General features: G+C 58.8%; 6 protein-coding genes across 6 annotated transcripts; 1 reads left to right on the top strand and 5 right to left on the bottom strand.

The window, feature by feature from the left end:
- Nucleotides 1-1,095: 1,095 nt before the first annotated feature.
- TRAVEDRAFT_30974 (general substrate transporter) lies at nucleotides 1,096-4,034 on the bottom strand. Its single transcript, XM_008043619.1, has 10 exons — nucleotides 3,327-4,034; nucleotides 3,233-3,265; nucleotides 3,045-3,171; nucleotides 2,839-2,990; nucleotides 2,758-2,789; nucleotides 2,598-2,697; nucleotides 2,277-2,542; nucleotides 1,824-2,220; nucleotides 1,606-1,768; nucleotides 1,096-1,541 (listed from the first exon to the last, which is right to left on the bottom strand). The coding sequence occupies exons 1-10, from the start codon at nucleotides 3,413-3,415 to the stop codon at nucleotides 1,338-1,340; spliced, it is 1,563 nt and encodes a 520-aa protein (XP_008041810.1). The 5' UTR covers nucleotides 3,416-4,034; the 3' UTR covers nucleotides 1,096-1,337.
- A 1,237-nt stretch (nucleotides 4,035-5,271) lies between these two features.
- Nucleotides 5,272-10,807, bottom strand: TRAVEDRAFT_172756 (uncharacterized protein; the record flags this gene model as incomplete). Its single annotated transcript, XM_008044152.1, has 15 exons — nucleotides 5,272-6,549; nucleotides 6,649-6,764; nucleotides 6,846-8,147; nucleotides 8,209-8,247; nucleotides 8,298-8,456; nucleotides 8,522-8,679; nucleotides 8,730-8,784; nucleotides 8,839-9,040; nucleotides 9,097-9,155; nucleotides 9,205-9,237; nucleotides 9,286-9,368; nucleotides 9,418-9,919; nucleotides 9,970-10,066; nucleotides 10,116-10,245; nucleotides 10,734-10,807. The coding sequence occupies 15 exons, from the start codon at nucleotides 10,805-10,807 to the stop codon at nucleotides 5,422-5,424; spliced, it is 4,137 nt and encodes a 1,378-aa protein (XP_008042343.1). The 3' UTR covers nucleotides 5,272-5,421.
- A 718-nt stretch (nucleotides 10,808-11,525) lies between these two features.
- TRAVEDRAFT_74056 (uncharacterized protein) lies at nucleotides 11,526-13,952 on the top strand (the record flags this gene model as incomplete). Its single annotated transcript, XM_008044151.1, has 4 exons — nucleotides 11,526-11,547; nucleotides 11,604-12,014; nucleotides 12,072-12,379; nucleotides 12,435-13,952. 4 exons carry the CDS (start codon nucleotides 11,526-11,528, stop codon nucleotides 13,695-13,697), a joined length of 2,004 nt encoding a protein of 667 aa, XP_008042342.1. The 3' UTR covers nucleotides 13,698-13,952.
- A 233-nt stretch (nucleotides 13,953-14,185) lies between these two features.
- On the bottom strand, nucleotides 14,186-15,938 carry TRAVEDRAFT_74055 (uncharacterized protein; the record flags this gene model as incomplete). Its single annotated transcript, XM_008044150.1, has 3 exons — nucleotides 14,186-14,649; nucleotides 14,707-15,691; nucleotides 15,752-15,938. 2 exons carry the CDS (start codon nucleotides 15,936-15,938, stop codon nucleotides 14,730-14,732), a joined length of 1,149 nt encoding a protein of 382 aa, XP_008042341.1. The 3' UTR covers nucleotides 14,186-14,649; nucleotides 14,707-14,729.
- Nucleotides 15,939-17,068: 1,130 nt separating this feature from the next.
- On the bottom strand, nucleotides 17,069-18,657 carry TRAVEDRAFT_74054 (uncharacterized protein). Its single transcript, XM_008044149.1, has 3 exons — nucleotides 18,438-18,657; nucleotides 17,472-18,384; nucleotides 17,069-17,409 (listed from the first exon to the last, which is right to left on the bottom strand). The coding sequence occupies exons 1-2, from the start codon at nucleotides 18,613-18,615 to the stop codon at nucleotides 17,495-17,497; spliced, it is 1,068 nt and encodes a 355-aa protein (XP_008042340.1). The 5' UTR covers nucleotides 18,616-18,657; the 3' UTR covers nucleotides 17,069-17,409; nucleotides 17,472-17,494.
- Nucleotides 18,658-19,979: 1,322 nt separating this feature from the next.
- Nucleotides 19,980-26,057, bottom strand: TRAVEDRAFT_22874 (uncharacterized protein; the record flags this gene model as incomplete). The annotated part of the gene is made up of 17 exons (XM_008043549.1): nucleotides 19,980-20,485; nucleotides 20,543-20,951; nucleotides 20,999-21,053; nucleotides 21,113-21,198; nucleotides 21,253-21,465; nucleotides 21,539-22,185; nucleotides 22,243-22,521; nucleotides 22,579-22,922; nucleotides 22,975-23,039; nucleotides 23,093-23,206; nucleotides 23,263-23,453; nucleotides 23,512-23,523; nucleotides 23,575-24,008; nucleotides 24,056-24,261; nucleotides 24,357-25,471; nucleotides 25,527-25,608; nucleotides 25,659-26,057. The coding sequence occupies 17 exons, from the start codon at nucleotides 26,055-26,057 to the stop codon at nucleotides 19,980-19,982; spliced, it is 5,157 nt and encodes a 1,718-aa protein (XP_008041740.1).
- Nucleotides 26,058-27,438: the final 1,381 nt, after the last annotated feature.

Raw genomic sequence — 27,438 nt, 5'->3', positions numbered from 1 at the left:
CGCGCGCCCGCGGCGTGTAAGTACATCAAACAGCCTCACCCCATACGTTATATCTAGATGCGGCCGTAGAACGCTGTGCCGCAGAGCGTCCACATTCGCCGGATGCGTTCCCTTTCAAACTTCCGCACGGCGTACCCACTCTCTCACACCCTGGCTCTATTCGCTATCGCCCAGAACTCACCGCAACGCCCGCAGCCTGATCCCTTCCTCTGTCAGGTGTCCTTCCACCCCAGTCCACCCACGCGCGGTCCGAGTGGCAAGAAGTGTACCTCCACCGTCTGCTCGGTAGCTAGCTCGTGCCACCCGCTTCCTCTCCATTCCGTTTTCGGCCACACATGTCGCAAGCTTCCACTCCAAATCAATGAGCCACAAGTCCCACACCGCCATTACGTGAGCCCAGCGGAGCTGCATTGATTCGAACAGCCCAGTAGTCTCATCACGACCCCAACCATTCAGTCCTCGGCGTTTTTATGCCCCCCTGCAACAGGCCCCGCTGCGTCGCCTGCACACCCGGGCCCGTGGGCGCGACGCCCAGGGTACAGTGCCATATGGTGGCTGACAGCGGCCTTCACAGCGCAGGCCGACTGCGGCGATAGCCCCGTGCATACGTATACTCCCCCCGAGCACGGTCGGAGTCGCAGAGGAATGGTACGATGATAGTGCATCGAATCGAATAAGTGCAGGTTCTCCCTCGAGTGCCTCTCCTGGCGGAACGCCGTACGTCACCTGCTCGCATTCAATTAGCACGCGCATTCAGATACGTTCAAATAGCCACACCGAAGGTGTTCGCGAAGCACGACCCGAACCTACGGATACTTCGCGCCAATATCAGGCCTGCGCGCGTGCGCGCAGGCCCCACACACCCGCCGAACACGTTCGCACCGGCCCCTGCACTTCGACAGGGGCACGTTATCACGCACGAAGGTTCAGAAGCCCAGGTAGGGCAGCAAGAGATGTATTGTAGGACTATGCTGAGCGCTAGTAGCTAGTAGCGTGTAATGTGTCGTCCGCCGACGCACCGTGTGATGTACAGCCTCGCGCCGGCCGGTGCGCCGTCGCAGCCCGGCGCGGGGTATAAGGACCAAAAAGGATAACAAGAAGCAGAGACCGTAGGAGAGACAGCGAAGGGGAGTGTGTGCGGGTCGTAATATACATTTCCGTCCCTGGGAGGAGAGGAAGGGGCATCGGAGTCCGGGCGTGGAGTGTGCGTGAGGGGGAAAGTGCGGATGGGGATGAGAGGGGGGAGGAGAGATCCGTGCGTGAATGTGTATCGTACAAGCGCGAGGGCGGCGCGGCGCGTCCGTCCATCCGCCCAAGAGTGGGAGAGGGGGAGAGGCTTAGACCTTGACGCCCGGATCAGAGCTCTTTTCGTCGTAGTCCTCGTGGCGGACTTCAGTGACGCGCGCGGTCGCTTGGTGGAGGTTGGAGAGCTCGTCGCCATCGAACAGCGCCGCGGTCTCCTCGAGTGTGCGGTTCTGCGTCTCCACGACGAAGACGTAGAGGAACACGAACTCGAACGCGATGAACGCGCAGTAGACGATCTGCGATGCGTGAGAAGAACGTTAGCACTTGACGATCAGCGAGGCACAAGGGAAGGAGACGCACGTAGTACTTCCATGCGATGTTCTTGAGGGCAATGGGGTTCACGTATTGGTTGAAGATCAGCGCGACGGAGATCGTCAGGTTGAACACGTTGAAGCCCTTGGCACGGAGAGAGTACGGCAGGATCTCGAGCGTGTACGACACGATGAGAGGCGTGAACGCCAAGCTGTTGGAAGCTTTTATCAGCGATATTACGAGGCATCAAGCAGACCGGCACTCACTCGTAGAACGCGTAGAAGAGGAAGATGAACGCGATGACGGCGTGCGCAGCAGACTTCGACCCGTGCAGCGCGTACTCTGCGGAGCAGATCGTCTGGAGCGTGAAGAACACGAGCATGCCACCGGCCGAGGTGAGGAACAGGAACCGACGACCCCAGCGTTCGACCTGGAAGGATGCGAACACGGCCCAGAACAGGTTCCAGATGGCGAGGATACCGGTGATGAGGAGCTGGATGGAGGTGTCGGTTATACCGATAGTGTCGAAGACCTTGTTCAGGTAGTACGAGACGAGACCGTTTCCGGACCACTGCGAGAACCAAGCGATGGCGATAATGATGACCATGCGCTTGCGGTTGCCCTTAGTCGCGACGAGTGCCTTCCAGCCGACGTTCTTCGAGTCTGATGAATGACGTCAGGGACCGTCCCGGGAAGAAACTCTGGCTTTAAGTACTCACTCTCCTTGTCCATGCGGATGGCAGCCTTGATTTCCTCAAACTCATACTGGACGAGCGGGTCCTGCTCATCGCCGTCGGCATGGTAGTACGCGAGTGTACGCAGAGCCTGGCTGTCCTTGCCCTTGCTGACGAGGTAACGGGGAGACTCGGGCACGAACCAGATCAAGAAGAACTGGAAGACGGAGGGAGTGGCCTGGAGGAGGGAGGGAATACGCCATGCCCACTCGCTCTTGATGTTCTGGGTGCCGAACGCGGTCCATGAGGCGCTAGTGATGCCGTTTCAGCCGGATGAAGATTCTGCCGCTGACCGCAGAGACTCACATGATGTTACCGGAGTACCAGAGGGTGTTGTAGAGCGAAGTAAGTTGGGGACGGTAGGTGGGGTACGAGACCTCCGTGACCAGCATGGGCGCGGCGTTGGCTAAACATAGCGTGACGGCGTGAGAGGGGCAAAAACGTCATGGGCGGCTGGTGCACTTACAGGCAATACTCAGACCAAAGCCGAGGAGGAATCTGACGGCTCATCAGAAGGGGGGCCTTCCCAGACACGAACCGTACTCACCGTGCGCCAATGAACTGGTTGATGTTCTGGCATGCTGTCTGGAGGGCTGCGCCCGCCAACATGCAGATGGCACCGAGCCAGATGGTCGGCCGACGACCAATACCATCGGAGAGGTAGGGGGCAAAGGGGTATCCGGCCAATGAACCGATGTTCTGCGTGCCCGGGTCAGTGAGCTACTCTCGCGAGGGCGGCACAGTACGGCTCACCTGAATAGCGTTAAGCAGACCGAGCGTGCCACCCTGGGGGTTGTTGAAGAAGTCCTTCCACTGGGTCATAGACTGGAGACTGTTCATCAAACTGCCATCGTAACCGTTCGTTGAGGAGGTGATGAGCCTGAGAAGGGGAAGACGGTAAATCTCCGAGGCTGCAGTGTAAATCTGGCAAGGGAACTCACAGGAGAACCATCCATCCGTGGAGGGCGATGAGTCTTGGAGAAATGTCGCGGCATGAGCATCGGGGGCAATGGCAACCATGAGAGTACAACGCACCTCCGGTTGTTGTACCACTTCCTGTTGGGATCCACAACGTGCATGAAGTCGACCGCATTGCTAGCGGTGGCTATGGGACCGACGGCCATGATGAGCTGGCGAGAGTGGCTTGGTGTCGGATACAGGAACGAGCTGGGAGAAGCTGAAGGAGCGCAGAAACGAGAGTGGAGGCTTTATACGAGAACCGATCACAAAAGAGGGACGGGGAGGGACAGGTGACCGAGTGGGCAACGAATGTGGACGATTTCTCCATGGATTCTCCAGTTTCCCCGCGCGTTTGATTGCCCCGCACTCGATCCACGGAGCCCATTGGTCCGCCACAGACCCCGACAGATCTCGCCAGGAACGCACCAACGCCATCGAGTCCGCGCGCGTCCGTTGGCGAGATGTTTCCCCTGGCTCGCCGCGTTCTACGCGCCTCGCGTAGACGTCGCTTCGTTTCCGAGACTCCAACCACCAAACACACGCACACTGCCCAGTATCTTCTTAGTTGATAGGAATTTAAGCACTCCGAAAGCGGGCGGGCCTTCGCATTCCGTGTGAGACGTACATACTGCAACCGCCGTCGGTCGTTCGAGCTTGTGATTAGGCTAGATCCAGCCGTCGCCCAGGTCCGACGTCCGGTGAGGACTTGACAGGCGATGCCTCCGAGTTTCCTTCAGCGTGCCGGAGCTGCACATAGCCAGTTTCGACAAGACCCGCGATGTCGGAGGGGGTCGGGGGCCGTCGTGGGTTGGTGGTGGAAGCGAGAGTGTGACCATTTGTCCGCGGGGTCGGGCGTCTGGGCCCAAATCTGATCGGGTGCACTTCCGCATTTGGTTAACAAGAATGATCTCTCCGCCGGCAGGAATGTTTTTCACCCCACGGGGCTGCGGCACCCGCCCGGGGCGGCGTGGGGTAAGAACGGACGGTAAGGCACACTCACGCGGGTTGAGGAACGGAGCTCAGCCACCGCTCATTAAACGAAGGCTAATTCGAACGTCGCCATGGGATGCCATGGGATGCTGCGCGACGGCGCCCGCCCTTCAGTCCAAAATAACGACCAGATCAGGCGGAGTCACACGCAACAGGAAACCAACAGGGCGGGCAGGGGCGGGCCGTCGGGCAGCACTTTCTGTCACCTGGCTGCACCTGGCCAAGCCAAGATCGCCGTTCCTGCATACTGACCATCGTTCCCACGAAAAATGCGATGCATTTGCCCCGGCACCTCTTCCGGTAGCGGCGCGGACGCCGTACCAAGCCCTCTGAGTATTCGCTCGATGACGTTCCTAGTACGTTCCTAGTAAGGACATCAGCGCGGCGGGATCAATATTCAGTAGGCAATGTGTGCACTTGGATGAACCTTCCCGCCCCCGCACGGCGCGCAATCCCGCCTCCAAGCGCGCCGCTGCGCCCCGCCGTCCCGCCGCCCAGCGCCGCCCCCGCAGAAATTCTGGAGAAACCCCGCGGCCAAGACAAACGCCCTGCGCCACCACTGTCCATGTCGGGCCGCGCACGACGTAACGCGATCGCGGGCTGGAGGGCGCCCTTCGGAGTATCTTCAAACCTCCGCCTCATCCGGTCAAATTCGCCACGCACGTAAACCCCTGTGAAGTGACCGCAGCATGAAGCTGCGTCGCGACAGAGGGGAGCCACCGAACCAGATGCGAGGTCACTAACGTCGGATGTTTTATGGTGCTGGCAGTCCACAAATACTTACAATCACAAAGTTGTATCATATCGAAGCAGCCAAATACAATGCATACCTGGCCACATGAATCCTTCGGGTACCCTCTGGTCACCTTCGAGGGGGGTGCAAGGTACGTACTCGGTTCCTGGCTAGTCCAAATTCCATGCAGGCGCGACGGTCGCCTCGTAGTCCAAAGGAAGAGCAAGGCGTTCTAGAATCGATGCGGCACGTCAATTAATTTACAGGAGAAGATACGAGCAGCGATCCAACGACTGCGCTTCCAGTGTCATATACAAATTCCAGATCCTAAAGCAAGTCGAGCAGCGTGGCAAAGAGAGCGTGGTGTACAGGAACGGCCATGAGGTGTCAAGGAGCGTGCTAGAGCATCGATAGAGAAGATTATTTGTCGGTGAGACGATCAATATGCTAGTCCGAGGTGGGCGTGACCGATTCTGGTATCGGGCTCGACGTCCCAGCTCCGCGCGCAGCGGGGGACGTCGGTTTGGACGGGGACGAGCCGCTGTCCGACTGCGCAGTCTCCGCGAGTTCGAGCTTTTTCTTGCGGCCGAATCCAATTCCCCAGCTACCGGCAAAACTCGCGAGGCGACTTGTCGCAGTCGGCCCCGCCCCCACTCCGGCGCCAAGCCCAAGCCCGGCCAGGGAGCTAGATGAAGTCGTGGCCGGGGACGGCATCGCCCCGATGGAGTTGCGAGTGGGTAGCACAGAGTGCGACGTTGTCCGTCTCCGCTGCGTCTGGGACAATAAGCTCACCATTCCACCCGTAGGCGAATCCTCCGGGGACGGAACATACGACCCAGCCATAGCCCCGGGCATCCCAATTGTATCTGAGCCGGAGCCAGAGCCGGATGACGGCGTCGACGCCAGCGTCGACACCGCCTGCTCCGAAATAGCGGTCGTGGGCATTGCTTTCGCAGCCGCGCCGGGCGTGGCGCCGAACGGGATCCGTCCCCTCGAGAACTGCGAGGAGGATGAGCCACGGGACGCGCGCGACCCAGGGCGGAGTGGCGATGGTTGGGCCGGCAGGTGGATATTTTGGGGCTGAGACCCAGGGCTGCGACGTGTGGGGGAGACAGGAGGTGGGGGCAGGGCAGCAGCCGTGGGAGGCGTGTCCGGGGACGGCTTCGCGCTCTCAGACGGTGTTACAGGACGGGGCGTAGGAAGGTCGACAGCCTCCGACGGCAGGGCGGCGCCTTGCTCAGCAGGCCCAGCCTGTGCGAGAAGGCGGGAGAGGGAGGACGGGCCCGCCGTGGGCGAGGAGTTCGAGCGTGTCCGTGGGAAGAGGCGCGACGTCGGCGGGCGCGTCACGCTGAACGATTCTTCCACCTCCGGCTCCGGTGGGCCCGCCGGGATGGGCGCCGGGACCTCGGCGGGTGGAGAGGATTGGGGCGACGTCTCCGACGGAGGTTCGGCCGCTGGAATCTTCTTGGACGACTCCCGCCGCTTCGAGGGGTAAGCCGGCTGCGTCCAGTCCTCCACCTCGAGCATGTAATACTTGACGCCATCGCCTAGGCCATACGGGTTTGTGCTCGGGTCCTGTATACACGTCGGTCCCCAAGAAGAACATTTGTCAGGTCTGGCCACGGTCTGAGAAGCCGAAGACAGTCGGTGGGATTAGGCGCCGCCTTGACGTACCTTGGAATCCACCACCTGTTCCGTAATGGAGGTGATCCGCGCAACAATCCACTCGCGCGTCTTGAGCTGCTCCGCGAGGTGCCCTGTCGCTTGTAGGAAGTAGTGCGGGAATGATACTGGGCAACAATCACGACCAGGGAGAATTGTCGGACGTTAGAGCCACACGAAATTTGCTGATCATCACCATCCAGGCTCACCATTGAACGCGGCCCACGGCTTCGAGACAGAGTTACGCGTCGGTAGGAAGAGGGCCAGGTCGCCCTTTGCAAAGTTCCTGAACGAGATCTTGCCCTTCGCCCGCTCGCGATAGTCCTTGCACTGCTTCTGCCACTTGCGAATCGTAGAGCCAGCCTTGCTTATCGCCTCCAAGAAGTGGTCGTGGTCAAACGCACGCAGGGCCTCGAGCGCCCCGACTGGGTCGGATGGGTCGATAGGCAGAGGCTCGCCAGACAGAGGTACGATAGCATGCCGCCCGTTGCTGTGCGTCGAGTCTGCGAGGTTCACAGTACCAGCGTTCTTGCTGCCCGGATGCGTGACCATAGTCTGCACGGCGGTGAGTGCCTTGACGTGCGCGTTACGGAACGCTAATGCGACGTCGAGCAGCTGCGCGACCAGCCGTTCGCTCTCCTCGAGCCGGTGCTCGTACTCGGACTGAGACGCCCGTCCGGCGCGGAGGTCCTCCCGCACGGTCCGCTCATCACGTCGAGCATCTCGTAGCTGGTGTTCGACGCGCTGTAACTCCTCTCGCAGGCCCACTGCGTCGGCGTTCGCCATCTCGGCCTGGGCGCGTGCGTCCTTGAGCTGGCGTTCCGCGTTCTCCAGTGCCGCTCGCAGCTCTGAGAACTGATGCTCGAGCACCGCACGGTCGCCGTCGGCCTCCGCAATGTGGTCCCGCAATAGCCGGTCGTGTTCTGACGCCTGAGCGCGAAGGAGACGGTCCTTCTCTTTGCTCGCCTCGGCGAGTGCTTGCTTTACGACATCGCTCTCAGACCGCGCGTCTTGTATCTGAGTCTCCAGGTCCTCTCCACGCGCCCTGGCTTCTTCCAGACGCCGAAGAGTATTCGCTTGGTCCTCCAGCAGCGTAGCGACTTTCTCCGCGTTCCGTGCCTCCAACGACTTGACGGCCTCGAACTCCTCCTGCACTTGCAGCAGCTCATGTCGTAGATGCTCAGCGACGCGTGCCTGTTCGGTAGCCTCCGCCAACGCATTGGCGAGCTCCTCGCCCTTGTTTCCGGCCTCCGCCGAGATTTCCGTATTCCGCTCGTCGAGAATGCGGCGCGCATTCGCCTCGCTCTCCAGCTGCGCGCGCACACAATGCAGGTCACGCTCGAGCTGCCCTCGGGCCGTCTCGGACGTCTGCAGCGAGTCGCGCAGCTGGAAGATCTCCGAGTCCATAGCGGCCCGGCTGCGCTCGTGCGCGGCGTCTGCATCTGTCTTCTGTTGCCGGAGTTCTTGCAGCTGGGACGTCAGCTCTACGTACGCCTGGTCGTCCTCCGTGGCTGTATGTCGGCATGCGGTCAGCGGCGCGTCATCCACCTGGGTTCGTCAATGAATGCGTACCTCTGCGTCGGTGGCTCAGTAGCCTAGAAGACGAGAGCACTAACGAAACGATCAGCGACAACGGCGATACGGCGGGCGTAGGCACACACGGGATCGTTCAGCAATCCGATCGAACCCAGATTCGAGGCTATCCATCTTCCCGATCAGCCTGTCCAGTTTCGAGCGGGCTTCCGCAATGGAGTCCAGCGCAGCGGTATCTTGAGACTGTTGTGCGAAGTGCTCAAGATCGTCGAGGACATGCAGAAAATCTATGGAAGACCCCGCCGATCAGTATGCTTCGCGCATTATGACCAAACCTAAGTCAGGTGCTCACCGTCAATGTCCAGACGTTCCAGGGAATACGGCGAGTCCGTGCTCCCCTGTGGAGAGAAGTCGATATGTGGGACAGGGTCCTCGAGCGCTTTGACCTCGAAAGGCAGCTCATTCTGCACTTCGTTCTTGTGGGCTTGTCGACGCTTCCGCTCGTTTGACCTGAGACGACAAACTCAGCAGGTTTACGTCTCGGGAGGAGACAGGCTTACGAGAGCTTTGCCATAACCTCGAGGATACTCTGGGCCCGTTGATAAAAGAACCGCGCTGTAGAGCGCGCTCTTCAGTTGAAGTCGCAATCGCCCAACTCACCGAACGCACCGAACTCCTTTCGCCTCACGATTTCGATCACCGTGGCGCCATAGGCGTAGAGCATATTGTGCAGCCGGGAGATATGCGAAAAGCTCGTCTTCGCCCTGAAGCTCGCTTGAAGCGTTGATAACGCAGACGGTAACGTTACAAGCTCCGTGTTGAGTTCGCTGATGCGCTGGATAGCGTAGACACATTGTTCGGTATACGTGTTCTTTATGACCGAAAACGAGGTCAACCATGGATTACCAATGTATGCTCTACACGTACCTTGACGTCCACCATGAATTGGACCTCAGTCCGCAAGACAGCGTCGAGTTGACGCAAGTCTGCCCTTAATTAGAACAATCACTTGAACTTATGCAGGTCAGCACATACCATGTAGGGCCTTCTCCGAGGACGATCCTGGGCCTAGAGAGGTTGTTTAGAACTGTCACAGCAATGAGTCCCGAGACTTACGTTCTGGAGAAGCATTAATGGCCGAAATGCTTTCCCATGCCTCATGTGCCCTCCGCGCACTGGCTTCGCCCTCTTCGAGTGAGCTGTATGCTTTCAGTTACCATCACACAAAGTGGGACACGGTCGACTTACCTGAGGTTCGTGACGGCGTGCCTCACCTCATCGCCCCCAAGGCTGAGCCTGGACATAGCCTCCTGAACTTGTTCAAAGCGTGCCCGCAAGTCTTCATGCGTGTTCATGCAGCTGTTTGCGACTTGCTCCATCTTGACCTTGCTCACATAGTCACCGAGCGTGCGGCCTCTGTCCCCTGCCTCCATGGCCTTCCGCACGGACGCGCTGAGGAACTCCTTGTGCACCTTGACGCGGCTCACGATCTCCAGGTCCGCATTGATGCCGCCAAGGAGTTTCGCTTGACGGTCAAGCTCGCGCTGTGCGATGTTGGAAAGCGCTTCAAAGCCTTCGGAAGTAGCAAGTATGTGTAGATCGAGTGCTCCCGAGGATATTCGGAGCGCATTCTGCTGATAGTGGAGGGAACTGAGTGTGCGGTTGATATGTTCTAGGTGAACGGAGGCGGTTTGCAAGTAGCTTCCCGCGAGTTGCGATATTCGGAAGGGTGGTGTAGAAGCTATAGCATCTGTACCAACTTCCAGCACGTACGCGAAGTCCGGTAATACATAGACATACCTTCCACAGGAGGCTGCAGCTCTATGTCGGAATGGAGATCATTTAGTACTTGTTCAGTGTCCATGCTGAGGTATGCCTTGTTGAACACATAGATTGTCTGTGACCGTGTCAGTGGGCGCGAGGAGCCGGAGCGAGACGCTACGCACCTGGTCCTCTACTCCTGCCAGGTCGCGAATGTTGTCGTTGCGCAATGGCCTTCCATCCGAGAGGTACGCCCAGATTGCGTCATGTGGGATGCCCGTCTTCTCGGAAATGAACTGGTCGAGATCGTTTAACCTGGAATGCAACGGTGAGTGACCGGGGTGAGTTAAGGGTACTATGGTCCGGTGAATCGATCGAATGGCAGCAGCCGCAGACGTTACGGAAACATATCGCGGAATAGATGGCTCTCCGCGACGGCTTGAACACATTTTGGCTCGTGGGTAACGTTCGTGGTTGCGCCGTTGTCCCGCGGTACACGTTCGACCGACATGCTCCGCGGAACAACTTGATCGAAAGGTGGGAGGTTCTCCCATTTCTGAGCGCTGTTTCGCTATCGCCAACACTTTGAGTACGTTCGCACCTCAAGGTTTAAAGCGAGAGTTAACCCCTCTAAACTCTGGCACTTGAACAAAATGGAGCATGAACGGCTAGGATCGGGATTGGCACTTGGTCCAGGGAGTCAAAGTTTAGATCATCTAAGCAGCCCACGGAGAGCCACTCAGAGAGATTGGGGACCTTCTTGATGTGCGCATCATATATACAGCTTGCAAAGGTATACGTACCGTTCCAAGTCCCACATCGACACCTCTTGAAGCTGCACGACCGACCCGTCCTCCGCTCTGCATAGTTGTATCATGTTTGAGGCTCGCTGCGCAGTATTGGCATGTTCCGGATGTTTCAGCGATCGATAGTGGGCTGCAGGAGGCGAGGCGGATGGAATGAGGGATCCGGTATGCACTGCGGCGGTGGCGAGAGGTCGCGGGCCCGCGGGGCGTCTCCACGCGAGGAAGTCAGGTGACCGAATCGGGACCGTCACGTGGCTAGACGCGACCGCGCGCCGCGCGCGAGGTTTCGTTTGCTTCTTGTCCTCTTCCGGCGACCTCCCCTCCTCCTCTCGCTCCGTGTCGCCGCCTCTGCCGCTAAGCCTATCTGTTCAGGAATATACCTTTACTACCTGCGCCCACCCAATGCCTAGCTTGCATTCTGACATATCAATTTGAACTGCAAACGTCGCCCTAGGAAACTTCCGACTCTGCTCGAGCTGACACCACGAACATCACGTCAAGCTGAAGCGCAAGGCTCTCGAATCAAGTGTACATATGAGTGCAACTACAACGAAGACGACAATCATACGGTCAACATCATCCATTCTGCTGTCACCCTCAAAACGGCGCCGCACGATTGAGGGCTCGCCACACCCAGATGCCGTGGTGAAAGATGCAGCAGGAGTACCAGTGCCCCAAACTACTGTACATGACGACGAGGGCGCGCCCATAGCAACCCCAGCTGAGATTCACCGATGGACCTTCACGAAAGCAGCTGTCGCCCCATGCTTCATACGCGACGTCCTCAAAATGCGCGAAAGTGGATCCAGGGGTCAGAGACTCTTCGGTATACACCAAATGTTGGGTAGCTGACTTTCATCCCAACAGATATGGAGTTCTTCTGGCTAGGACGTATCCCGTGTAGGACCGTCCGCCTCGTTGGCCTAGTTGTCGGGGTACAAGTGTGGGAAAAGCGCACGGTGTACACGATTGACGACGGGACGGCAGTGATCGACTGCGCCCATGCACATGCGCAGATCGTTCCTCCTAGTCCCGTTAAACCCCGAGCGAAGGAGGTGGCGCCAAGTGGGCACAGAAGCAAAGCTACCGGTCCATCCTTCGGTGACTATTTGCCGCCACCAAGGGCTACGACGTCAGTGTCAGCCGCCGCCGCCAGGCGCACTGTACTGGAACCACCTCCGCCTCCCAAGCCCGTCGCCCGCGTCGGCCAGTCCGTCCGAGTCGTCGGACGTGTAGTTAGCAGATATGACTCTCGAATGCTTCTCGTCGATGACATCTGTAAGAAGCGTAGCTATGCCTCGTACAGCAGGCCGCTAACCATCTCCTCTTTCTCAGCTCGATGCACTTCCTTCAACGATGAGCCTGCCCATTGGCTAGCTGTATCGGAACTGCACCGCACAACCTATCATCCGAAGGAGAAATTACCACTTTTCGTCCCACCGCCGATACCGAGCGCTTCAACCTACACTTCGCAGTTCTACGCAGCAAACCAGCCGGGATCTCCATCCAAGCACGGGACCCAGCATTACACCCAGGAGCCTGGGACACCGGCATCTGTCCGCTCCATTGCGTCAACCAACACCTCTCCTAGCACTGTCGCGTCGACATCGTCGCCGGCTTCTGGGGCTGGTGATAAACCCCCGGTAAGTCGAGTGACAGTCTGCAAGGGGGCAGGCTCACTTACAGGCCTCCTTACAGTCTCCGATCCGTTTACGACACCCTGCGCGCCTACATACGCGCGATGTAACAGTACACACTCTGCGCATATACATCAAGCACTACATGGACAACGCACCACCGCCCACACGCCGCCGAAGGCGTAGCCTAGACTCTCGCTCCGTCTCACCCTCGCCTTCCCCTCAGTCCTCGCAAGCACGTCAACGAGATGCCCTCGAGACGCCTACGAAGGCCAGTCGGGGGCGGTCTGCGCGCGAGACAGACGCGACTCCACGTCCCTCTCGACTTCGCCCTTTCAATGCAGACAAATCATCACCTTCATCCTTGGCCTCTGACAACGATACCGACACAGAAGATGAGTTCGATGGCCCTGAGGAAGACGACGACCAAGTCTACGGCTACACGCTCTCCCACCTCCGTCGCGTGCCCGAGCTCGCCCTCCTCGCGCGGCGCGTCATACACGCCGACGCGCACCGCCGCGCCAAGGAAGGGCGCAAGAAGGTGAAGGTCGACGCCGAACGCAGCCAAAGTCGCAGCAAGTCCAAGTCGAGCTCGACCCACGCCTCTACATCTACGTCCGCCTCCACGTCTACCGCGTCGAAGAAAGAAGTAGACCTCGCAGACCCGAAGGCTGCAGCGGCCGCCACGAAGCGCCTCTTCCGCCAGGCGATCCGCACCCTCTTCCAAGACGGCAGCATCGTCCTCTGGGACGGGCCCATCCGCCCGCTACCCATGCCCGCCCTCGACCCGCTCATCCCCTCCTCCTTCTCCTCCGCGCTCTGGAAGGCGAACACCAGCACCGCCTCCTCTACCTCCGCATCGATGTCCGCGTCTACAACCACCTCATCGTCAAGAACGTCGCGCAGCTTCCCGGCGTACGACGAGTGGGACGAGGACGCGCCGCTCAGCGACCCCGAGCCCAGCGAGGAAGCCTACGTCCCGCTCACGCCCGTCTACTTCGCGCGCGTCCTCGAGCGCGCCATCGCCAGCCTCGTCGCCGAGGCCTCCGCCGCCCCAGCCCCAGCGCCATCCGGAGACGCGACGCCCAAGCCCAGGCAAGCCCCGTCGCTCATCGAGCGCCTCCGCGCGCAAGAGGCGGGCGCCGAAGGAGGAACGCAGGCTGCGGTGGGGCCGACGGCGGCGGAGCTGCTCGCGTGGCTGCGGAACAGCGACGAGCGGTGGGCGCGCGTCGGGCTGTGGTCGGTCGAGGAGGCGCTCGAGTGGGGCAGACGGGAGGGGCGGCTGTGGTGTGTGGGGAAGGGCCGCTGGGAGGTGTGTGGGTAGCGGCGGGCGTGCGCGTGCGCTGGGCGTGGCGCTTGCAGGTTGCCGCTTGCAGGTTGTGGGCGCGCGGGGGTCACGGTGGTTCTGGGGGTGGACAGGGGTGGGCGCGGTGGACGTGCCGGCGCGCACGCTGCTATCGCCGAAGCGAAGCAGGATTGCCGACGTAAGGGGTGTCTGCAAATCGTCTGCTTCATCTAGCTCTTTCATATATCACGACTCTGTTATGTACGTCTGAGAACAGTTTATGCATGGCACAACGACCACAACGTGAGATGGGTACGAGATGGGTTAGCGAGGGATACACAACTGTTGTTGATCACCGGTGTAGTTCGCCGCCGACAGCTTCGGGGTGTCCGACGCAAGCCCTGGCCGGCGATACCCGCGTCCGGCCGCCGCCCTGTGTCGGCCCTCTTACCTGTGTGAACTCGGTATTGGGATAGTAGGCAGCAAATGTCACCAGGAACGTCGCGCGAGGCGCATAATCAAGCAGAGATGAATTCCATTACGCCATGGTGCTCAGGGCGAGCAACGAACACAGCGTTCCTGGGGTATCTTTCCGTAGTGTACACGTAAACAACAAACAGTGACTTCAAACGAGTGTGGAGCGGATGTTAGCGCAGGCGCAGTGCTCCGCTGAGGAATCCGGGGAATAACGGTGCGCATAACGAGAGGCGGAGTAGGTGGATAGCATGTGCGAGGAAGACTAGACGGGACGGATAGAGCAGGGATGGGAGAGCCGGGCGAGAGCGAATATCAGTACAAACATACAAAACGAGGGAATGGCGATGGGCAGATGGAAAACAGATAGGTTGTGTGTTGCCATTTGATAAGCGGGGGGACGGAAAGCATAGTGCGTGTTGCGGAGAAGTGGGAGTCTCTTGGGAGACGGTGAGCAGCGCGCGATGGCGATTCGCGGGGTATACGAGGGTGCTCCTCGCGAGTGTATTTCAGCAACCTGATCAAGAGGCCGTTGATGAGCAACGCAACAACAAGACCATCAAACCAGACGTACCACGGCGTGCGTACTGCCTGCATCTACTGCCGGTCGCGCTGGATCGGCTGGCCCAACTTGAGCTTCGACTTCCCCTTCGAAGCAGTCTGCGTCTCCGTCGGAGTCGACGGGCCCGCGACGGGTGATTCGTACTCCTGAGGAGACGGCAGGAGCGCGTCGTCCTGCTGTTGCCCCGCCTGGAGCATCTGCGTCATGGCGTCCAGGTCCTGCATCGTGTCCTCGATATTGTGTTTTGCGGTCTTCAACCGGCTGAATACTCCCTGGACGGTCTTTGTGACACTGGTCACCTTGTTCATAGATGCCGTCGAGATCCGCTTACGCAGAGAAGGCGGTTTGAGGGACGACGGACTCAGGCCGGATGGACTCGGTGGCTCGAGGGGAGGATACAGAAGGGAATCGGGGAGGCTAGAGGTGTCGGAATCATGCGGATTGTGGAAGGTAACTGGAGACTCGCGGTTGCGTGGCAAGGGTGTGGTGGTAACAATTGGCACGCTGGGGGGAGCAACTGTCGCGAGAGACGCGGCTGGAATCTCGACGCCAGGAATACGCAAGATAATGGCCATGAGAGCATCCAACCTCTCGTTCATATTGTTCTGGAGGGCCTGCACTTCGCCCTTGAGGCCCTCAACGTGGCCCTCTACCTCTTCCCTGAGGCCCCCGACCTGCAGTGAAACGTTCGCGATTTGGGTGGAATGGCTTCTGAGGGATTCCCTGGTTTCTTTCTCGAACACCTCCCTCTTAGTCTGAAACTCTTTGAAGGTGGTATCCTTGAACTCGTCGAACGCGGTAGAGATGGCGTCGATTTTGCCGTTGGTCACCTCCGTACGCCGATCCACCTCTTTGATCAAGGAATCGAGAGCATACTTGGTGGCCATCCTTTCCTGGAGAGTGTCCAGTTGCGTACGAGTGCTGGGGTCGGTGTTGTATGGCTGCGCCGGCCCGCCGAACGAATAGCGAGGATCCGGGGTATGTTGTACATCGACAGCTGTCGGGGGACACGTGAGCAAAGAATGCGAGGATGCTAGGGCAGAGCGGATACACACACCTGTCTGTTCAGGCATGGCGAGTAATTTGTGCGGTGTGGGGAACTGGAACGAGAGCTGGACGCGAATCGAGTGTGTGGGGGTAGCGAACGAGAGCGAGGGGAGAGTGCGCAGGATTATATGCGGCGGCGTCCTGGGGTCTGCCAGCTTATCGATCTCAGCCTCGGACTTTCTAGGGGCAGGTGCCATGCTGGGCGAACAAAAGGCGACACAGGGCAGGACAAAACGGGGAGGGGGACTGACTCGGGGCGAGAAGCAGCCAGCACGAGGTGGGAGCGAGGGTGAGTAGCGCGACCGATGCGAAGCAATCACCCGCGTTAAGGGCGTTGTTTGGTCCCACGCACCCGGTCCGGCGGGCGCTCCGTCGTCCTGGGATCCGTTATCTCTCCGCTTTGCCGTGGGCGGTGGGCCCAGGCGGAGATGGATGAAGATGGATGTATACGGCTGAGATGAGTGTGTGTATGGTGCGTGTGCAGGGAGAGCTCGGCGGCAAGCAGTCGAGTTCAGTTCAACGGCTGTAGACAAGCGTTTGGAAGATGACAATTCATCAATCATTGTTTGCTCTTGTGGGACAGCACCGTGGTGGTAGCGCATACCAGAGTTCTCGATAGCCGCGGACGCGAGTATGTACGAGCTGCGGATTGCAGACAAGACCCTGAAGGGCAGAACCGATGTTGCCGAGTAAAACTAGCACTCGAATCCCCTCCGCGAAGCGCGGCATACCCCAAAGTCACGGCCGTATCTATGATGCCATGGCGCTCGTATAGCGGTGCGACGTCCTTGGAATCCGTAGTATATACGGCAACCGTATGGGCGAATGATGTCAATGGTGCGTGCGCGGATGTGCACGGAGCCGGTACATGTGTGAGTCTCACAGACTCGCGCGAGCGAGATCTAGACAGGAAGAACGTGAGCGGAAAGGACAGAACGGAGAGAAAATATTGAAAATTTGAAGGGCGAGAGCAAAGGACTGGGATCGGAACGAGAGACGCAAAGATAGTCGGCGTGCATTATGAACGTATTGAGTGACGGTCTGCCGGTAGGGCGTAGGGGCGATCTGTGGCGGGGGCTGGCGGAAGAGACGACCACGTACCGTGGTCGGGACACGCCCTCAATCTACTGCTAATCGGCAAGGATAGGCAGGTCGAGGAAAGACTGCGGGCTCTTCTGCGAGGGTGCCTGCCGCGCTTCTTACCGGATACAAGTGCTTCTATGTAGGAACGCCGCGCCCGGCGGGCGCGGGCAAGCGAAGAGATCATATCCATAACACCATAGTGCCCATGATGGAGCGACCAGCGTGGCATTCTGGGGGTATCTATCCGGAGTATACAAGGATGAACGCTAAACGAGTGTGGAGCGGATGTTGGCGCACGCGCGAGTGTCCGCGATGGAATCTGGAAAATAACAGAGCGTTGGACGAGGCGAGGCGAGGCGGGGAGAGACGGAGAACATGTGCGAGGAATGCGGGAATCATAGAGCAGGGGCAAACGAGCGGGGTGAGAGCGGTTATCAGTACAAACATTCAAAAACGAGACACAGTCGATGGGCGAATGGAAAGCGAGGACGTTGTGGGTTGCCACTTGATGGACGAGGGAGCGGGGAGGTGTATAGCAGTTTGCGGGACACGCGGGTACATTCGTTGCGCACATACCGCCGCGACCTAACCAGGGGAGACGACATCAATGAGATATCACGAGGGTGTTCAGAGCGCCACAGACGTACCGTTGCATGCATCCAGCGTGCATCTACTCCCGATAGCGCACAATAGGCTCACCCAGCACGGTCGGCGACGCGGGGGTCTGCGATTGGATCTGAGTTGACGGACCCGCGACGGGCGATTCGTCCTCCTCGGGGTCGGAGTACGGGCGGAGGGGAGGAAGTGGGACAATCTCCAAACGCGGTGTGGGGAGCTTCGCGCCCCTGCTCGTGCTCCTTTTGGCCTTGAAGTCCTCCACGCTCTTCGTCACACGTCTGCGTGCTCGGGTAAGGAAGGAAGGGCTCGCAGGTGAGGAGGGACTTGTGGGAGAGGAGGGACTTGTGGGAGAGGAGGGACTTGTGGGAGAGGAAGGGCTGAGGGAAGTGGTATCATCATCACTCCGAGCGTCGTGACCAAAGTCGAGCGGGTCCAGGGGTGACTCCGGCTCCAAAACAGCGACAATTGGCGCGGGGGGAGGGAGAAACGTAATTTCGCTATCAGCGAGCTTACTCAGGATTGTACCAATCTGTCTCAGGTTGTAGTCCATATTCACTTGGTTATTCTGAATGATGGAGAAGTTCCTGTAGATTTCCTCCCGTTGGGTTTTAGCGTTCTGGTCGACTGCTCGGATCTGCCTCTGCAGCTTCTCCCTCGTCGATTCAATTTCGCCCTGCAACTGAGCGATACTCTGGTCCACGCCATCGAACCGAGTAGTGGTTGTCTCTTGGAACGCATTGTGTACCGCCATAACGGCGCCCACGTCATCTTTCGTCGCCTGGCAAGCTTTCAGTTCGTTCACAGCGTTCCGCAACGTCGGCAAATCGATGGGGGAGTTCGACCCAGAGAGACGCGAGCCAGGACGACTCTCCTCGCTCCCAGAGTACGGCGCGCTACGCTCCGTGCTTGAAGAGATGATACTGTGGGAATCGAGGCTGGCACCTATCGGAGAAAATGAGTACAGAAAGAAGACAGCGTCCCATTCGTCTGCGTACCAAATACCGACATCGGGAATTGCTTGACTGGCGGAGGGGAGTGGAAGGACAGTTGGACGCGAATCGAGTGTGTGGGGGTAGAGAACGAGAGCGAGGGGAGGGTGCGCAGGATTATATGGGGCGCCCTGGGGTCCGGCTTATCGATCTCAGCCTCGGACTTTCTAGGGGCAGGGGCCATGCTGGGCGAACAAAAGACGACGCGTCAAGACAAAACGGGGAGGAGGGAACTGACTCGGTGCGAGAAGCAACCAGCACGAGGTGGGAGCGAGGTTGAGTAGCGCGACCACCCCAGGCAGGACCCCCAAGTATCTCTCAGATAGGTTGAATGATCGTGGGAAACTGTTCTAAGAGATACTCTGTCGCTTCGAACAATTCACACTGGGAGCCAAACGCGGTAGGCTCGGCATTGTCCGGCGTGCAGCTGGACAGATGCGAACCCTCGACTTTCGCTTGAACGTTCACCTAACGTTGGTCAGGAATGTATATTTACTCACGAAGGCTCCGTGAATGCATTTTCCCCTTGTATAGCGTACGTCGCTACCCTGATAAGACGCTCCCCGTTGTGTCCTTATAAAACCGCATATGGCGGGTCTGCTGGGCACGCCCGTGGTGCACAAGTATGCACGAGCTCCGATGGTAACTGATCGATTTACACGGCCAGCCACTCGTTATATATTGGGATCATCCTTGAATGTCGGCGCAGACATCTCACGATAATTCTGGATGATGTTTTGAAACAATGTTTGGTTAGCCTTCCCAACGAACATTGCGTTGTACTTCGACCACAACGACTGGCATAACGTGTACCTCATAATTCTTCCGAAGAATGCTCGGATGGTCGGCACTGATGTTACTGTTGACGAGCTGTTATTCGTTTGGGTGGTAAATAGGAATGTACTCTGGACGAACGTGTGCCGGATGGTTTTTAGAAAGGGTAGCTTGATTGTCGGTGCTGACGTTGTCTTCAATAGAGTATTGATTGTTTGAGCAGCCGTTGAGAATATCATTCGGGCGGACTACAGGGCAAACTACTGGGTGAATCTTTGTGCCACTGTTCGATCTGTCATCTGCCGGTTTGTCCTTGCAGTGGTCTGTGGAGACGTTCCTTGAATAGTTATGGGGTTAGTTTGTATAGTCATCCACAGCAATGTCCTCCTGACTGTTCAGGGTATTACCCAACCGAACGTCATCACATTGAATCATGATGACATTGAAAGGAACGGTTGAGCAAAGATGCAAGTGGACTTATACATGACGACGGAGAGATCGAGATGCTACCATTGACAAGGTTGCTCGAATAATACATGTATATACAGATAATACTACACAACAAGAGAGGGGCGCGAGAGAGGCGGTGATATGGTAATAAGCAGCGAGGGCGGAGGTCATATACTAACGGGAGATATCTTATATGGACGAAGCAAGAGTCAGACGAAGTAGCCGAGGACACCTAGCACGAAGACGATACAGCAACATAACAGACGGGCGGACCGTGACTCAAGAACTGATAAGACGGCAAACGGGAATCGCTACAGTCCGATTCTACGGCGCGCGCGCCCCTCCCCGACGCTCCCCTGCGTCGAAGTAACCCGGGCCAGCCTCGGGTTGCTGACTCGGAGTTGACATGGGCAACGGAGGTGCAAGCGCAGGACCCGCCGCAGCATGGTGGGGCGCGCCCTGCCACGAGGGTGACGACGGCGCCGTAGGACGATGAGGCACACCTGCAGGTGGGACATTGGCATAGCCCGGCGCGGGGGGGTGATAGACAGCCGGGGATGTCGGATGGGCGATGCCTTGCTGCGAGGGTATGTAGCGGGGATCTCCCCGGGGCGGCGGCGGCTGTGGGAAGCCACTGGAGTAACCAGCGGGGCCGGGGTAGCCGTACGTGTTCGAAGGAGGCTGGTAGGGGTAGGGACCGGGCGGATACATGCCAGGAGGGTACCGGGCCGGCGAGGCATCGGCGTAGTGATACCCATAGGGGTACTGGTTGCCGGCGTTGTAGTGGCCGTAGTTCGGCGGCGGCGGCGGCGCTGCAGCATGCTCCTCGTCTGCATGCGCGTCATGAACTGGTTAGTTTATAGAATGTCGCATAACGGAGCACATACCGTGGAACATCGCCCGTTGTCCGTGCGCACCCTGAGCAGGCGGGAGCTCTCCAAGATCCCTCCGCATTTGGGTGTGGGTAGCGGGCACCCCTTGACCGAGGCTGTCAGCACCGCCTCCGCTGGTACCATGCGTAACGAGGGCGGGAGGGCGGGCACCGGAAGGATCGCGAGCGTACGGCACGTTGTTCCCTTGAACCCGTGCGTCGGAGGGCGGGTACCAGTTGGCATGATTGTTAGGAGGGGCTTGCATGACGTACTCGCGCTGGTTGGGATCAGTGCCGATGGACGCGGCCGAAGGACCGCGCGAGGAACCATCGACGTCCATCGCACGCTGATCGCCGACACGCGTTACGACCGGGCCACTTGCGCTCCCCTCAGGCACGTAAAGGCCGCGCGCGGGGATTGTATACTAGAGCGTGGCATCGTGTTAGTACTTGATAGACGTGCTACTACTACTTGACTTGCCTCTTGGCCGGGTCCTTCGCCTGCGGTACCATACGGTCTACCGCTCCTGGAACGGGCACAGACGCGTCAGCCATTGCGGTATATTGAACCGTTGTATCCGCTTACAGTTGGCTCGTTGTATCGGCGTTCTGGAGATGTTGCTGGCCGACAGGAGGCTTCATGTCGGTGTTCTCGGCCTGCGACGCCGTTGTCTGGGTACCCCTTAGGTTGAGAAGTAGAACGTGCACTGTGACGGTTCTACTCACGGAGGGGTGCTCGGCTGGTTGAAGGTCACCGGGTCGCATGTTGTGCGCGTCTTGAGGCGTACGGATGGGGACTGATGAGGGGGGGCGTGTAGGTTGTACCCCTACCGTTGTGGCCCCAGATCGCGCGTTGTGGGCCTCCGTAGACTCCACACGACGCTGCTTTGCCCTGTGAGCGTCCTCAGCACCATGCGACGTCGGCGCAGGTGCAACACGCTACGAACGACACGGGAGGAAGCGGCCATTAGCTGATCGCGTGCGCGGACGAGGTGTCGTGATGTCGACTAACCTCGTTGATGTCGGTCTTGGGGTGGGGCTTCGACGGAGGGGGCGTAAGCGTACGGCGCCCAACGTCGTCAGCCCTAGCCTTGCCCTTCGTGTCGGCGGCAGGACGCTTGGAGAAGGGCGCTGCAGGTAGGCTGTCGGAGCCAGAGTCGGATGATAGCAATGTGATCGATTCTTGTCTTGCCTTCCTCTTTTTGCCCTGAGGCGGACGGGCGGCGCTGTCTGAAGGGATGTACTCGTCCCCGGAGTCGGCGGAGGACTCCACCCCGAGGATCTCGGAGGGGTTAGGCGGGGGTCGCGGTGCGCGTCTGTTCGGAGTGGTCTGGATGAGTACTGTGACATGACGGCGGCCGGAGGTCGTAGGGTTGGATTGGCGGGTACGCGTCTTCTGGCTGGAAGAAACTGCGGCCGGCTCCGCGTCAGGTACGGAGGCAACGGCAGTCTCGGGCGACGGAGTGTCCCCCTCCTTGGCCTCGGATGCGAGCGTCTTCGAGCCGGTCTTCTTTGCATCACTCTCCGGTGCCTTGAGGAGCCGCGGCACCCCTTGACGATCGACAGTACCGTTCACGAACACGCGTCGCCCAGCCTTGTGCTTGGAAGTCGGCGTAGGCGGCGCACCGTGGATCACGGCCTTTCGCGATCGCAGCAGATCTATCCAGAGCGCGACATCGGTTAGCAGGCCTCGCGACGGTCACAAGGTAGACGTACCGGAGCTAGATCCGGAGTATCGCTCAAAACGAAGCGGGAGGTCGGGATCCCGAAGGGCGGAGATGAAGACGTCCTGGAGCGCAGTCGGCATGCCGGCTATGCCCCTCGAGTAGGAGTTGGTCTTGGTCTGCGCGGGCTGCTTCGCACTCTTCGGGAGGGGAGGGAGCGGGATCTTCTCGGGCCAGTTCCTGATAACCACCCCGCCTTCGGCGAAGTTCCTGAGTAGCTTCTTCCACGGAAACATAGACTCGCTGATAATGTGGCCGGCGTTGATCGCCCCTGGAAATTGTTCGGTGAGTTCACAGAAGCACTAGCTGATTGGGAGATTATACTTACTGAGCATCTTGCGGAACCGCTTGATGATGTACTTCGGGCGATCCTTGATGATGGTGAGGTCGTCGTCGTCGTCGTCGTCGCTCTCGTCGTCGTCGTCGTCGTCGTTTTTGGCGTCAACTTCGTTGTCCTCGTCGTCACCGTTGTCGGCGCCGCCATCACCATCGCTGTTGGTGTCTTGCTTGTTGGCCTTGCCGGAGGATCCCTTTGCGGACTGAGAGTTGCTGGGCTTAGTGGCCCGTTTGCGCCCAGTGCTAGCCTTCTTCGGCAACGGGCCGGGCACGTTCGGAGACGCAACGTCTTTGTCACCGTGAGCGAGGGCTACATTATCGAGCGACACTCTGTTACTATAGCATAGGATGAGGACTATAACAGCGCGCAGGGACGGCGTGAACATACTAGACATGTGCTTTGAGGTGCGCGATCACGCCGTCGGAGTCAGTACGGCAGATCGACTCGAAGAACTATGCAATGTCAGTGACATGGAAGGTAAATGGCATACGAAGTATGGGCTTACCCCTCGCGTATCCTGTGTCTCATACACATCCGCGAGTGCCGCATCGGAGTTCACAACGTTGCCGAGAAGCGCGAAGGCTCCGCTGATGCCGTAGATCGTCTGGAACGAGTCCATCTGTCACCAATTCAGCGTTAGCAGACACAAACACGGGGAGGACAGTATCCACCCACCATTTCCTTGAGCTTCGCAAACTTCTTCCGGTACTCGGTGCGGCGCTGCGCGACAGTCTGATTCTGCCCCGCGACCATCTCCTCGAGAGAACGGAACTTGTCCAAGATGGCGTAAGCCTTCGCGCCGTGACGAGCCTTGAAGGCAACGTAGCACGCCTTCCGCACCATGCGGCTGTTGCGGAATGGTGCTTCTGCAGAGTAATCGTCAGCTACCCGATTGGAGTACAATAGAGGACGCGAGGGACGTACCCTGAAGGACCCCTGGAAACGTGTGGTTAGTAAACAACGTAGGCGTATAGTCCATACACGTACGTTCTGCGTTGGGAAGCGCTGCAATCTCAGCTTCCATGTTCGCCGTGAAGTACGTGCTGTAGGTATTCCAGGCGTTGTGCTTAAGATGTACCCTAGTGTGGGTCGTGGCGAAGAACTGGTCAAGTACTTGGCTTTTGGCCTGCCCGGTGATGGCGGAAACTTCCTTAATCTTCTCGTACATGCTATCAAACGCGTCACGGAGTATCTGCTGGTTCTCGTTCGAGATGCGGCCCGGAACTCGAGGCGCATCAATATCGATATCGGCGTCGAGCTCGATATCGTCCGCGACGTCGTCGACGTCCTCCGTCAGATCGGAGAGCGTGACCCCTTGGTCGTGCAGATGAGCCGAAGCGGATGGACCTGCCAAAGCTGCAGGGGCGGGGGCGATGCAGTGCGAGACAAGTCTGAGATCGTCGACGGGGTGTTCGCGAGCGCTGCTACTATGTCAATAATATCCTGGAGAATAAATGGAGAGACGTACGGGGCGGCATTGACCATATCGTCCTGGGCCTGGACAATGTCGGGTCCGCGAGGAACGTTCGACCTGAAGTCGAACCGAGGATCCACACGTTCCGTGCGTTGGACGTTGAGGCTGACGTCCCACTCGACGTTCTGCGCAACGTTCTTGCCATCGTCCCGTGGACTGATGGGCCGAACTTCGTCTTGATTGTTCGAGCGGTCGTTTTGCTAGACGAGTGGACAAATGAGGTGTTTAACGTTTATGCAAAGGTTCGAAGGACGATTTGGCTGACCTGATCCACGCCTTGCTGCTGCCTGCGTACCGGGCGAGGCCTTGGATACCCGCCGCGGTGGTCCGCACCTGCCTCGTACTGTACGGACGCGTCACTGTGCGGGTCGATCGACTCCTGGCTGTAGCCAGCACTGTCGTGGTGGGCGTACGAGAGTGCCTCGGGAAGTGGGCTGTAGGGAGGATAGGGGCCGGCACTGCGATGTGGGTGGGCGTCATGCGGAGCAGAGAGGTTGCCCGGATGGGAGGGCACATGGTCACGGCCGTCGTTGCGGTGGACATCTTGGCCGACATAGTATGGATGGATAGAGGGGAGAGGGGCGGTGCTAGTAACGCGGAGAGGGTCGCCCTCGGTGTTCGACGTGGTATTGGTGCCGCCGTTGTACTGAGTGACGAGGTGGCCTTCAGCCTCAGCGGTGCCGTTGCGGCGAACACCCTCCATGACGTCGTGGAGGACACCTGTCTTGACGTCCGAGACAACGTTGGTCCCAGCATGGTCGTGGGCGCTTGCCTCAACGGCGTGGCGAGGGTTGTTCTCGGCGTCGGGGTCGGCGATGTTCTCAACGTCATGGCGAACGACGTTCTCGACCTTGTGGTCGCCGTCGGTTTCGACATCGAGAGGAACGTCGGATCTGACGTTCCGATTGCCATTGGACCCAACGTCACAATGACCACCGCGCCCGACGTTGTGATGAATGTTCGCGTCAACGTCGCGAGGGACGTCAGGCTCGACGTTGCGAGAACCGTCGGAGCCAACGTCGAGAGGAACGTCGGAGCCAACGTCGCGAGGAACGTCGCGACGGAGATCAGCAGAGACATTACGAGGCGCCGGAGGGACGCCAGACACCTCCTCAGCCTGAGTGTAGACCGTTTGCGAGGTGGACGTAGAGCTCAGACGTTCCTCAGGGGTACGCGAGCGACGCTGACCGGCTGCATCGCCCACCCGCTCATGCACAGCGGAGGTAATATCACGTAGCACCCGCGAGGTGCTGGGGACATGGGTAACATCACGATCATACGCAAACGGCGACGCTAACGCTCCAGTGAGCTGCGGTATATCAAAGTGATGCTCGCGGCGCGAGGAGTTTTCAGGCCGCGGCGAGGACCGCGCATTGACACGGTAGGCAGACCCAGTCTGCCACTCGACGTCTACGCAAGATAAATGAGGACGCGTCGTATTCGTGGCATGGTGGGTTGTACTCACCCGATGTGAGCTCCGTCAGCGGAGATGACGGCTGCCCGCCCGGGGCCGCGGAGGATGCACGAGCGGCGTGGTTCACAAGAAGCTATGCCTGAAGTGAGGGGCGTGTAAAGGAGGATATAAACTTGCACTCACTGCGTGGCGTGTACTAGTGGCAGCGAGACGCGGGACAGATGAGGTGGGGGTATGGAGCACGTCGTCGGACTGTGACGCGTTGCACGGACGCGTAAGTAGCGTGTTGTCGCTCCCGGACACGTCGCCGTCGTCAGACGCGTCGTTCCCCGACGAGTTACCGCTCCCCAGCGTGGTGTCGTCCCCAGACGCGTCGTTTCTAGGCATCCGGGGCGCGTTCTGTACCGGCGTCGCGGAGTCGTTGACGCTGACGGGCGCGGCTGGTTTACGCGTCTGCAAACGCGCCGAACGACGCGTGCGGGGAGTTGCGAGCTCATGGGTATCATCTTGGCTTTCGCCAGGCTGGGGAGTAGGGGGGTTTGAGTAGGGATGCGCAGCGCGACCGGGGGTTCGCTCCGTCATCGGGACTCTCTGTGTCGTGATTGTTCAGCATATTAAACTCCACGTTTGTGCCGTAATCATACAACTGACCTTATTTTTTGGCATTGATACTGATAGAGTACTTGGGAAGGCTTGCGGTTGAGGGCGACGAGAAAGCGGGGGCGACGAGAGAGCGGGGGCGACGAGAGAGCGGGGGCGACGAGAGAGCGGGGGCGAAAGGGATGGGGGCAAGGAGCAAAGGGACACGAGGATTGTTGGACGACGCCCTCGCTGTCGTGAGCTGAGTTGAACCGAGTGGTTGGGAGGTCCACAAACGGGCTGCATCGACATGAGTTGCGCTGCACGCGGACGTGGAAAGCTGAATATATCCAGATTAAAACATAGTGCATGCTCATAGCGGTAGAGACACTCACAAAAGGAGGGGTCAAACGTTGTCCTGTTTGTTGAGGAGGGGGATATCGACGCAGCGCGTCGGGACGAGGACGACCACATTGCTGCATATGGCTGACGATCAGAAGAACAAGTGAAGCATACCAAATGGCTCCTTGCCTGTCACATCAGATCCTCATTGCGGACTTGCCACACCTCCAACAGGCGGAATCTTTGCGCCGCCGTCATGACGCGGATGCGTGGTGCTCGTCTTCTAGAGGGACGAAGGTGCATGATGAGCATACCTGGGCTCGCCTTTGTTTCCGTACATCAACAAGACTCACTCGAGCAAGTCTGCATCGAAATGTGTCCGTATGAGCTCTTATATTGACACAGCCTGGCCCAGTCGCTTGAACGATTACCTGCTATCCTGAATAACAGGAGAAGTATGTACAGTGAATAACACTCCTTCGTACAAGTACATGCCAGACAATACTCACCACGAGCAGTTCATGGCGGGGGCTATGTCCCATACCGTCGTATATTTTCCCTAACGTTGTAGGGACTTGAAGTACCAGCAGCGATTATATAGGGAGGGCGGCGACTGGATGAGTGAGCCAGTCCGCTCCGAACTACAATGTCATATTTGGGATCAGCTTCTGGCATCGTATGAGGGATGACCTCGGACCTCGGACTAAAGGTTCACGTACCTGGCGAGCTGTCCCGTAAAGTGACGGAGCAGGTAAGGAGTCATGAGCGATGGAGATGAAAGAGGGGACACCGATTGCGGCATATGTGTTCAAGACAGACTGAGAGGGAAGTCGGAAGTGCGACGTAGCACCAGGACTCATCGGATCGGAACGGGGACAGAACCGGGAGCAACGTGTCTACTTTCAGCTCAAGCTCCGCCCAAATAGTGCCACCCGATCGAAGCGCTGGCCATACTTCGAGCGAGCTGGCAAGGACTTGGTTTCGTCTCGCATGGTGTCGTCGCGACTCCTCGCCGATCTCCCCGCTTCGAACATCCCTTATC

Source organism: Trametes versicolor (assembly GCF_000271585.1).
Source record: "Trametes versicolor FP-101664 SS1 unplaced genomic scaffold TRAVEscaffold_10, whole genome shotgun sequence".
In the NCBI taxonomy this organism is placed as follows: domain Eukaryota; kingdom Fungi; phylum Basidiomycota; class Agaricomycetes; order Polyporales; family Polyporaceae; genus Trametes; species Trametes versicolor.
The sequence above is the reverse complement of the archived record's forward strand: the minus strand, read 5'-3'. Positions and strand labels throughout refer to the sequence as shown.

Coding starts and splice junctions, on each gene's coding strand:
- TRAVEDRAFT_30974 (XM_008043619.1), bottom strand. CDS start 3,415: ATGGCCGTCGGTCCCATAGCCACCGCTAGCAATGCGGTCGACTTCATG. Junction 3,172..3,232: donor CACGGATGGATGGTTCTCCT/GTGAGTTCCCTT, acceptor TCCCCTTCTCAG/GCTCATCACCTCCTCAACGA. Junction 2,790..2,838: donor AACCAGTTCATTGGCGCACG/GTGAGTACGGTT, acceptor ATGAGCCGTCAG/ATTCCTCCTCGGCTTTGGTC.
- TRAVEDRAFT_74054 (XM_008044149.1), bottom strand. CDS start 18,615: ATGGCCCCTGCCCCTAGAAAGTCCGAGGCTGAGATCGATAAGCCGGAC. Junction 18,385..18,437: donor ATTCCCGATGTCGGTATTTG/GTACGCAGACGA, acceptor TTTCTCCGATAG/GTGCCAGCCTCGATTCCCAC.